The sequence below is a fragment of the Plectropomus leopardus genome, chromosome 4, assembly GCF_026936395.1.
Source record: "Plectropomus leopardus strain MGB_pleo_1.0 chromosome 4, ASM2693639v1, whole genome shotgun sequence".
Classification (NCBI taxonomy): domain Eukaryota; kingdom Metazoa; phylum Chordata; class Actinopteri; order Perciformes; family Serranidae; genus Plectropomus; species Plectropomus leopardus.
In genome coordinates this window covers 19023328-19034115 of record NC_142179.1, presented here as the reverse complement: position 1 = coordinate 19034115, position 10788 = coordinate 19023328, and the positions used below count along the sequence as shown (strand labels likewise).

At 38.5% G+C, this 10788-nt stretch overlaps 2 protein-coding genes across 5 annotated transcripts in view; one reads left to right on the top strand and one right to left on the bottom strand.

Moving 5' to 3' along the window:
* Positions 1–678: 678 nt before the first annotated feature.
* Positions 679–6981, bottom strand: LOC121943907 (uncharacterized). The gene is made up of 7 exons (XM_042487508.2): positions 6860–6981; positions 4785–5721; positions 4160–4256; positions 3955–4056; positions 2743–2918; positions 2476–2565; positions 679–1988 (listed from the first exon to the last, which is right to left on the bottom strand). The coding sequence occupies exons 2-7, from the start codon at positions 5714–5716 to the stop codon at positions 1292–1294; spliced, it is 2094 nt and encodes a 697-aa protein (XP_042343442.2). The 5' UTR covers positions 5717–5721; positions 6860–6981; the 3' UTR covers positions 679–1291.
* A 32-nt stretch (positions 6982–7013) lies between these two features.
* vps13a (vacuolar protein sorting 13 homolog A) overlaps positions 7014–10788 on the top strand; it is a 42828-nt gene continuing 39053 nt past the window's right edge. For all 4 annotated transcript variants that reach the window (XM_042489053.2, XM_042489052.2, XM_042489054.2 and 1 more), the window contains exons 1-8: positions 7014–7181; positions 7882–7925; positions 8030–8072; positions 8156–8251; positions 8489–8590; positions 9038–9147; positions 9336–9395; positions 10561–10620. In XM_042489053.2, the coding sequence (XP_042344987.2) occupies positions 7082–7181; positions 7882–7925; positions 8030–8072; positions 8156–8251; positions 8489–8590; positions 9038–9147; positions 9336–9395; positions 10561–10620 (615 nt within the window). In that variant the 5' untranslated portion in view covers positions 7014–7081. The remainder of the gene's footprint in view (positions 7182–7881; positions 7926–8029; positions 8073–8155; positions 8252–8488; positions 8591–9037; positions 9148–9335; positions 9396–10560; positions 10621–10788) is intronic.

Genomic DNA, 10788 nt, shown 5'->3' with positions numbered 1-10788 from the left:
TCGTGCACACAGGTAGTTGTAGGTTTTCTGCCTCTTGAGCAAAAAGTAAATGCCACTGACACTTTCCTCTGTTTCCACTGGTGGGATAACACCAAATTCAAAAGGTATTTGCATCTTCCTACTGAATAGGCAGCCTAGTTTTTACTAAAGGGCCATCTTTTCAGTATTGAAATACTTCTTTTGGTAGGCCTACTGATTTAATATGTGCTTTAAAAATACAGTTTTCTTATGTTACTCAATTAGTCTGTCACTAATGGGACCACAGGAGAGATGAATTTATTTATATAAAAGACATGAGTAATGAACACATTTAATGAAAAAATTAGTGTCAATGTATTGTTTAGTTTCATTCATGCATCATTAAATCGAAGGATTTTAATTTGTGGATATGGTATTTTGACAGTATATTTGCACAGCAACTAAAAAGCCTGCTTAAGGGCACTTACTATCTACTTACCCTCAGTTTCTCACCTTCAGTGTTGCAGCCATGCACATCATGGATGTGTTATAGCACATGGGACAAGTTTGTTTTCAGGTCTTTCTACCAGAAGCCCCTTCTGACAGAAATCCCACCCCTTTCATGCAGGGGACTCCTGTGCCTTAAAAGTCAGACTGTAAATTCCCATATATAAATATGTGTGAGAAAAACTAACCTCACTGCCATCACCAACAACAACATTGAGGTTTACAACAATTTTATTGAACATTTCAGACATAAAGATTTGGTACATAAATGATTAGATATATATAATCATTTTCTCTCCATTTCAGTGCTGAGCTTAATATCTGTCATGTTACACATGGCTCTTGGTATTAACCTTTATAATTGGGGAAATCGACCAATATACATTTCCTTGTTGTGTCTGGTAGTGGCCTGATATTCAATACATCTGCAGTAATTCACCCCTAGTGCATTAAACGTATTTTATATAAAACAAGAAGAGGTAGGTAGAGGCTGGTAGGTAAAATATAAAACCAAACAAAACATTAAACATTATAGGATTAGACACTAAAGGCCACACCTCCACCTGTCAACACACAAGAATACATACAACACTAAATATTAAGGGTACAAATACACCCTCCCTACGTCTCTGTTGACTATGCCACTCCTGTCACTCTGAAGATTACCCTTGGGATAGAAAGACTTGAAGTTCCTGTTTCCACATAAGTTTTTTCTCTGTGTACTACCTCCAGTTATTCTTCAGGCCTACAGCACAAAACTTTATTTTCCTGCAATGTTATGAATGCATGTGGTTCACACTTTTCTTGCATGATTTACTTTGTGCCTTTATTCATGCAGCCTTTGCATTTTTCTTTTCCTTGTGTTACTGGTTTTCTGTCCAAATGCTAAGTGGTGAGCCTTTTTAACTGCGGTGAGTATTGCAGGTGTTTCCTTGTAATCACTGCTCTGACACCAATCATGCAGCTCTGCTATCATATCTTTCACAGTTTCAGACTGGTTTACACTGACAGCGTTGCTTTCAGTCAACTGGTTGTCACTTTTCTCTGGCAAACTATCTTGCAGTAGTATCTCTGAAAGTCTGAGGCACACACAGATTTCTTTAAAGCTACTGGCAAGACATGTGCACTGTTTAGGCTGCACACTAACAACTCCAAAGTTATTCTGATGATGCACAATCAGATGCTGTCCGTCCCATTCATAATTTTGTTGATTAAAGAGGGACCTTGCCACCTCTTTTCTGAGTTCATCCACGTCAAAACCCATTTCTTGGCATTTTTCTTTGGCCAGGAGAATATGTTTGCAAAAATTTCCTCTAATGGACAGAGCACACTGACACTGCATTGCAACAACATCAACATCATAGTATTTTCCTTCAACTTCAGAAGGAACCAAATACAAACCAGCTTTCTTCACTTTTATTTGGGAAAGCAACTCTGTGCTCTTTATCCTAGATGCAGCTTCCACTGTGTCTTCTGTCCGAGAGTCTCGAATCCAATCAGCACTGTGGAGGTTGTCCAGGTAGCTTTCAAGGAGGAAATACAATGAACGATACAGAACATGGAAATAAAATTAGTGATTTGTGACTTTTAAACTTAATATTTAAAATAAAAACAATACATAAATACATCCACCCTTTCCTTGGATCTAGAAACTATCTTGGAATTTTTAAAAAATAAAGACCTTTTCAATTTGGGTTACTTAACTGGTATTATTGTCACTGTTTTGTTGTATTGTGATCAAACAGTTTTTTGTTTCTTTGTTTTGTGTTGTTTTTCTCTCACGATTTCTACTGCTGTTTCCTGTTATTGTTCATTTTTTCTTCCGATCTTATTTTGTTAAGCACTTAGGGCTGCATTTGTGCATTATATATGCTATAAAAAACAATGTTATTATTATTAATATTTAGAGACAATAGTAAGAGGGTCACCAGAACTGCTGACTGCACAGGCCTTTTACTGGAGTTCAGAAAAGCAAATACAGCTTAGATCAACTGCTGTTATGCTACAAACCTGTAGTAGTTGACAACTTTTTTATTCAAGAGTAGAAGCAGCTCATCAAGATGTCTGTTGGCATATCCTGGAGGAAACTGATACTTCATGCTGAAAAATAATTTTAAGACAAGAAGGGTGTGAACTGAAACTGGCAACAGAGATAGCATCACGTTAGCATTTCTTTCTTTGTCATGCCAATGAATGTAACTAGCAAAAGTTTAAAAAAAAGCCAACCAAAAAACATCACATTAAATTGTGCTATATAGTTGGATTCAAGATCCAAACCTCTCCGCTAAGTTGTTGGTGTCACTGCTCTGATCAAAAACGCCTCGTCCATAATTGGACCACATCTCTGCATGTTGGAGCCACTGGGTTTGCAGATGTGTGGAGATGGTTTTGTTGCCAGTCATTGCATCAAGCCTCTGCATGACCTCCTTGGCTTTTTCCGCAAAGTCACTTGCCTACACAAAAAATACAAATATGAGGACCTGCTTTAATGCCATCATATTATGCAAAGGCTAAATGATAAATTTACCCATGACTTTCTACATTTTTTGCTCTACAAAATTGATATCTTTTATCTGTGGTCTATGAACTACATTCTACTCTATCGCACAGATAACATGAAATAATAGAAATGCATGTTAAAGAAATGAAATTAGGATAACTTCCTTCTTTACTTTCATAGCGTTGTTTTGCAGGTAGCCATGACGTGGCAGTGTTGGGTGAGTTAAAAGTGGGTATACAGGAGGTTTATTCCAGGACACTGGAATATGCTGTAGTTTTGCCTTCTTGATCTGTTGTGACCCAATGAAATGCCTGCTTTCTGCACTGCCAAAGCACTGTGATATGTTGGTAGGTACAGTTCAAGGACACTGAAGGTACAGTAGAGAGAATGTCCCTGCAGGTCATAATGCAAATAAAAGGGAATAGCATTGTAATAAAAGAGTGTCCCCGGTAATGCGTCCTAAAACCTGGAAATAAGTTACCATTTCAGTACCTCTGGCTCCCTTGTCTCAAAGTCAATGGGCTTTTTTAATGGCTTTTTGGTTAGAAAAAAAATACCCTACTTGCGACCTTTGAAGCTTTATGTGCCATAAAAAAGGGTGATTGCAAACAAGTGGCTAAATGAGAGACTATAACATCATCACACGAAGCTGTGCTGAACATGGATTTACAGCCTCATGGTGGTGGAAACGTTAAATTGTGCAACTGTGGTGTGTGTCATTTGTAGCCTAACATAAGCTTTTTACTTCTGGCTATTGCATTTAGACTTCAAAAATCCTTTGAGTGATGTTCATTTGTGAAGATCATCTTACTGAACAAAATGTGTAAGTATTGTAAACGTTTGTTTACCATAGAGCTCATTTTCTACAGTATTCCAAAATCCAATAGAAGAATCCCACAGGCTTTTTGATGAGGGAACCAAGGTGATGCTAACTTCCACATCAGCCTACAGAAAAACGTCATCTCTGGGGCACTCTATGAATTACTTACAAGTGCACACTGCTTCAGCAGGACCATGGACCTGATGACCTCGTAGCGTACTTCCGGGTCCCTTCTGCAACCCTCCTGATGCAACATCCAGCGATGGATAGCCTTTTCAAAAGTAAACATGAAAAATTGGTCTCAATAAAAGTACAATCAATGACAGTCCAGTGATCTGTTTTGAATTATTTCCTGTATGGGAACTTTCAATTACCTGGAGAACATGGAACCAGCACAACAGTGTTTTCGCATGTGGAAACACGCTGTGTATTGCCTCGATCTCCTTCATATCGCAGTCAATCATGACACACCTGTAAACACAAACAACAGAGGCTGTGCAGAGAATGTTTGTAGAGTTTGTCTTCTTTCAATATGGCTGCCTGTAATCACTGGCAACCACTTTCAAAAGAGAATCCCTATTTTTGCACATTGGTATAGTAGGTAAAAACATTGGTAACACATGACATTAGATGGAAATAGAATACTGTGTTAGTGTAAGATGGAGAAATCTGCAACACTAAAGATTGTGGCAACATCAAAAGTACTTGCTACAAAACAAACATATTCAGATAAAATAATGAAATGTGATGTGTATTGTGACATGAACATTTACTGCATCTAGAGGTGAAATGTGAGTGCTCATGATGCTTCAAATTGATCACGTTCTCTGCTAAAAGGCTGAGAAATCCACAGTAACTGGTTGCCATTGTTACCAAGGACTTTGTAACAGATTGTGCTTGTTCAGCAGCTAGTCTTTTTACGTAAGAGATATTATATATAGAAAAAATGTGTATACAATTTGGACAAATTTGTGGTGTTCATTATTTTAGACTAGTTACCTTGGCTGAAATGGGCCGGCAGCTTCTTGCAACTTCTGCAAACATAGTGACAAGTATTGTGATGACTCCTCGCTCAAGATAAAGAAGGCAACAGGCACGCCCCGACCTTCGTCTGAATTTATGGCTACAGCATAGAATGCAAATCCATATTGTGTGACACCCTTGTTTGTAGCATCAAGATATATCATCTCAGGGCCATATTTTTTTAACTGTTCAATTTGCCAGGGTGAACTTAAAACAATAACCAGTGACTGTTTCTCACTGTGTGAAAAAGGTTGATAGAAAATAACTTGGTCTTTCAACTCTGTTTTGACGAGTCGATCGACAGAAGCGCAATCACTGCCAGCAACATCTATTCTGTTCTGTGACTGAAAGCTCTTTTTTAATAGTGTTATGTTCTTAGGAGTAACTAAGTACTGCAGATCTGTGCGACCCTTCTTTCCCTGGGCCTTCACCCACTCTTTGCATTTAAGCAGGATTTCTGCATCTGAGTCTCCCAGCTGAAAGCAGGTATGAGTGTAGGCAATCAAATCACTGTTGATCTGATTGGAATGATCCTCCTGGGGATTACTGAGGTCATGTCCTGAGTGTCTGTTCATTAGGCGCACAATGCAGTTGTTGAAGGTATTTTTGCTCACAAATGTAAACGAGACATAGGCTCCACAGCCGTTGGCCTTTGTGGTCAGGGGATCTCCGCTTGACTTCCCTTTACATTTATTGCCTCTTTCACAGCGCCACTGGATCTGGTCTGATCCCCTTTTTTTCATAGATGTGAATTTTCCAGTCCCACTCTTTTCTAATTCCTCCAAGTGTCTTGCCATGAACATGTCCCGAGTCTCATTGTGAGACATATTGTGCACTGTCCTTGTAACATCTGGATGGCGGTCTTTGCGGAGATTACTTTCCAATGACCGCAGACAGAAAGAATCCATTTCAGCTGAAATACAAAAGAAAATAATTCCTCGAATAATCACTTGACAACCATGACATGATTTAAAAGGAACAATATCCAACGAGAATTACAAGGCAATTTAGGTCATTTACTACTGTTGTGTTGGACAGTAGAGTGTGGAGTGTCATGGTGAGACAAAGAAACCATGTGACAGTTGACAAGCACCATGAACTAATTTAAAGACTGCACTGCTCTGTGACAGAGAGATTATCTGTTGAAAATGTTGACCTATAATTGTATTGGACACAAAAACAAGTGAAAGCTGTTGTGTGTCAGGCAATATGGTACCTACCTACCAGTATTGAACACAAAAAAGTTGCCAAAGAAATGCCTTATTGATATTAGTATATACCTGTAATTACTACAGGAACCTGTCTGAAGGATTATTTATGATTTTAGTTACCAGCGATATTACCACTAACTATTCTGAGAGAAAGATAGCTGATATGACTAGCTACTGGGATGCACGATAATATTGGCACATCATTGGTATCTGCAAATATTGGCTTTTTCTTCTTTTGCACTCTGAAGTTATATCACATACAGTGAAAAGCACGGAATTTTGTATCTGTATCTGCTGATCAGGATAACAGTATGTACATATGTTACTTCCATTACAAAAGACACTTGATTATTACTAAAACCAGGTAAATAAAAAAAAGTTGATATATCAATATCGAGATTGGTTATGAGTTGTTATATATTTTCATAATGGATGTTTTCCAAAAATCCATTATCATGTATTTTTTCTAGCTACTATCGTTAAACCCGAGTTTTGCACGAGTACTAACCTTTCTAAAAGAAACACTGTAGATGCATTAACCACCAGTGATTAATGTGTTAGACTTTCCTGACAGAAAGAAAACTGATATTGTTATTGACTTGCATCACTAACGTTTCTCACAAAAAAACATGGTTTATCTTACTGGCTGCCAGAGTTAAAATACTTTTAATTCAGCCGACATAATTTGCTTTCAAAAGCTAAAACGGGCTAATGTAATGTCTGCAAAAAATATAGCTAGCAGACTAAAATTAGCAAGTTAACTTGTCAGCTCTCTCTGTAAGAAGTATGCATTTAGTATTTTTACTTAAGCAGCATAACGTCAGAAATGTTAACACTTACGAATGAAGTAAGCACTGATTTGCTGCTCGAGATGCAACTTGTCCTGACACCGCTTGCAGGAGCGGGACTTGTTTGCGACATGGACGTTTTGCAGCAGTAGGACAATTTTGCCGGAAGTGTGACGTAGTCACCGCCCACCGCAGTACGTCCTCGGCTGACGTTGGATTCAAGCGAGTCCTCAGAATGTAAACATGGTGACAGGTAGATGAAAGAAACGCCAAAATGGTCTTCGAAAGCTTGGTGGTAGATGTCCTCAACCGGTTTTTAGGGGACTACGTTGTCAACCTTGATAGCTCGCAGCTGAAGCTGGGTATATGGGGAGGTAAGTGAACTTGTGTTTGTGGTTTTAGTGGACTAGCTCGCTCGCCAAGCTAGTTAGCTGATGCTAACAAACGTTAGCCACCAGCCGAGTGACAGACAGAGGCTGCCCCAGCTGTCAGTGTCAGTTTATTTAGCTCAGCGTTTTCTGTACATTGTGAGCAAAACAGTGCAGCCAAATACTAGTTTATTGATAGGCCAGGCAGTTGTGATAGTTTCTCACTGCTACGATTACCCTATGTCAATGTGCCTCATGTTCTGCTGCAAGGCTGTTTGCTCTGTTTCAGAGAAGCGAGCTGTTTGGGGTCACACCCTTTTACACAGCCAGGTTCAACCTCGCCACTTGGTTTCATACTGAGTCCCTTTCACAAGCTAAACCAGAGACACTAACAGCTCTGTTTATACGATCCGGGCGAATAAGAGGATTAGAAGAGACGTTTCAGAGCCACTGCTACACATGTACCAACTTGTAGCAACTTGTTAAGTAAACCACTGAGTGAAGTCCTTACCAAAGTGTCATGAATAGCTTTAATAATACATGATTTCCCTAGCCTGAGTGCTGTGGTAAATCAATAGATAAAGGCCAAAGACCCCCTCTTTAGAGTGGATTGTGTTGCTATGAGCCTCATACACAATAATAATCTTGGTGACCTATCAGAGTGTACATAGTAACAATCAGTAAACAAATACTCCTGTCATCACAGGTGACGCCGTGCTTACAAATCTTGAAATAAAGGAGAATGCCTTGGTAAGTTGCAAATAAATGCATAAGTAAGCACATTTATTCTGCCATTACATTGTGGCATTCACACTGTATTTGTGTTACAATGATTTACTGTTATTTTCTTGCAGAGTCAACTTGACATTCCTTTTAAAGTGAGAGCCGGTCATATAGGTGAGTTTGTAGTTATTCTCCCCATCTGCCACCTTCCCTTCAGTACAGGGGAAGATTTTCTCACTTTGTATTTCTTTTAATAGGACGGCTAGAGCTAAAGATACCATGGAAGAACCTCTACACCCAGTCGGTAGAGGCGACACTGGATGGTGTCTATCTGCTCATAGTTCCCACAGCAAGTGAGATCACCATTTGTGTCCAACTAAATGCATGAAAAAACATGATATTTAAGTTCTCATTATAAAAATTATTCGCATATTTTTTTGATTCCCACCATTTTAGTGAACACATACAGTGCTTGAAAGATACTAACGTGCATGTTGATGTTAACATGATTAGGCTCCCGTGTTTAAATTTCAACAACTGACAAACACATTGAAGCGTGCAGACAAATAATCTCGCCACATTTTTTCTAGGTATAAAGTATGATGCAGAAAAGGAGGAAAAGCAGCTCCAGGAAGCTCGTCAGAGGGAGTTACAGCGGATAGAAGAGACAAAGCTGAAGGCTGCTGAGCAAGGTCAGGGTTAAGCATTTTTTCCTTTTGTGGGTGTGAAAGTGTAAACATGTAAGTCTGATGAATATTCTGTGTGTGTGTGTGTGTGTGTGTGTGTGTGTGTGTGTGTGTGTGTGTAACTGCTTAAAGTGAGGCATTTTTGCTTCTAGGTAAGTTTTTAACAGGTTTCAGAGACATTCTTAGCCAAACAGACAAAATTATCTACTGCTGGTGAAAAGAATATTACAAAAAATGATAACATAACACCATCTGATGGTGTGACAGCATGTTTTTCAAAGCAAATATCAAAAGGTTTATAATAGGTACACTGAATTTCAACAGCAGTAATGAGAGCTAAGGTTTCTTCAAACCCTCCCTTTATTATAAGGGAGCAAGGGGTCAGTTTCTTCAGAACAGCTTTGGGAAAACTGCAGGACCAAATTAGGTCTCATTTTTTTATCTGTTTGACAGAGAACCCTGAAATTGAAAAGCAGGACACCTTTGTGGAGAAGCTTGTCACTCAGGTCATCAAAAACCTGCAGGTCAAGATCTCAAACATCCATGTACGCTATGAAGATGATGTAAGTACACAAACTTAGTTAACTTAGTGGTGTATTTATGTACAGCATGACTTTGAATTGTGTAAAAAAAAATCAGTACATGATAAATGCAGTGAAAAGGACATGGTCACGTTTTTACAGTCCCCCAATAATGTAGTCTTAACCAGTCCAAAGGCTTGACTCTAATTTCTGTTGTTTGGTTTCCACAGGTCACTAATCCAAACTGCCCTTTGTCATTTGGAGTGTCACTTAAAAAACTCAGCCTTCAGGTAATGCATTGTCATGTCCCACCTGTCGGATTATATATCCTGTATTACACCCAGCATTTTAGCTGATCGTTATAATGAATTAATACATCAAACTTTAACAGAATTATATATATGTAAAAGCTGAAAGTAATCTAATAGGGGCTTGTATATCTCACTGCTTGTTTGACTTATGACAGGACTCTAGTTCGTGCTGCATGGTGATTGTGGAGCCCTCAGTGTATTACAAGGAGATTGCCACCTTAAAGTCCTGATGTGAAAGCTACCACCTCATTTTTTAATGTTAATTGAACCCAAGAAATCATATTTGACCCCACCGAGAGGAGAGTCCATTGCCCTGTAATCACTGGTGATAGTGAAATTTAGCAGATGCTCTTATAAGCACTTGGGCATGCAAAGGGACAATAAACTGAAAATATGGAGTGGCCTCACTTAGCATATGTGTGCTAGGCTGATTCAAAAACTTCATTATCTTTGTAGAGATATGTCAACATTTTACAGGAAGGCATCATTAGATATGTTATGACATCATAGCACAAGACCCTCACAGCCCAGTTAAAATCGAGAATTGGAAACATGGTTAATACTCTGTCAAAGGTGATAGGAAAAAAATAACTTGTTCCTTTACACCATCTATGAGACAACTGCCAGACATGCACACAGACTTCTGAAGGATCCGTCTCTCTCCCATCTGTATTCTGAATATAAACTATGACCTTCATGCAGACGTTACAGAGCCAGCTAATGTAACAGCAACTGCTTCAGGCTTTCCTTCTTACTAACATCTATAATAGTACTTAATAAGAAAGCAGGTTAATCCTCACTTGTGAATTTGGTATGCAAGTAGGCACCACTGCACTTTGTTTTGTCAATTATGAATTCTGATTTTATGTTTTTTATGAATTCTCGCTCATTTCTACAATTCCTGTGTATTTATATCTTTCTTAAGGCATGTGCAATACTTTATATTTTCTCTGTTTTTTATCTTTGTTGTATATTTTTACCTTCACTGTATGTGATTTATTATGTCTGTGTGTGTGATTGTAATGTCATGTTGGCTAAGTATTGCTTCAGGTTGATTGCAGCTGGGTGTAGCACTATTGCTCAAGCAACGTTTCCCTCTTGGGACAATTAAGGATATCATATATGATCTTATCTTACCTTACAGACATCTGACAAGAACTGGAATCCCAGTCTTTTGGATGAGAATGCCAGGCTTTTCTACAAGGTAAGAAATTCAGCTACGTAATCTGTCCGCTATGCCTGTATTTTATAACCTATAAAATATAGGCATTGTCTATTTTACTGGAGATATCAAATGTATCCTGTGTGACACAGTATGATTTTTGTATTTGATTCAAACTCAAACTTAAGCTAACATTTTGATATTTTTTTT

What these genes read in the sequence shown, in the direction of transcription:
- LOC121943907 (XM_042487508.2), bottom strand. Translation starts at nt 5,716, where the DNA reads ATGGATTCTTTCTGTCTGCGGTCATTGGAAAGTAATCTCCGCAAAGAC. An exon ending in GCTGGTTCCATGTTCTCCAG is followed by an intron (nt 4,057 to 4,159) that starts GTAATTGAAAGT and finishes ACTTTTGAAAAG; the next exon opens with GCTATCCATCGCTGGATGTT. An exon ending in AAAGTTGTCAACTACTACAG is followed by an intron (nt 1,989 to 2,475) that starts GTTTGTAGCATA and finishes CCTCCTTGAAAG; the next exon opens with CTACCTGGACAACCTCCACA.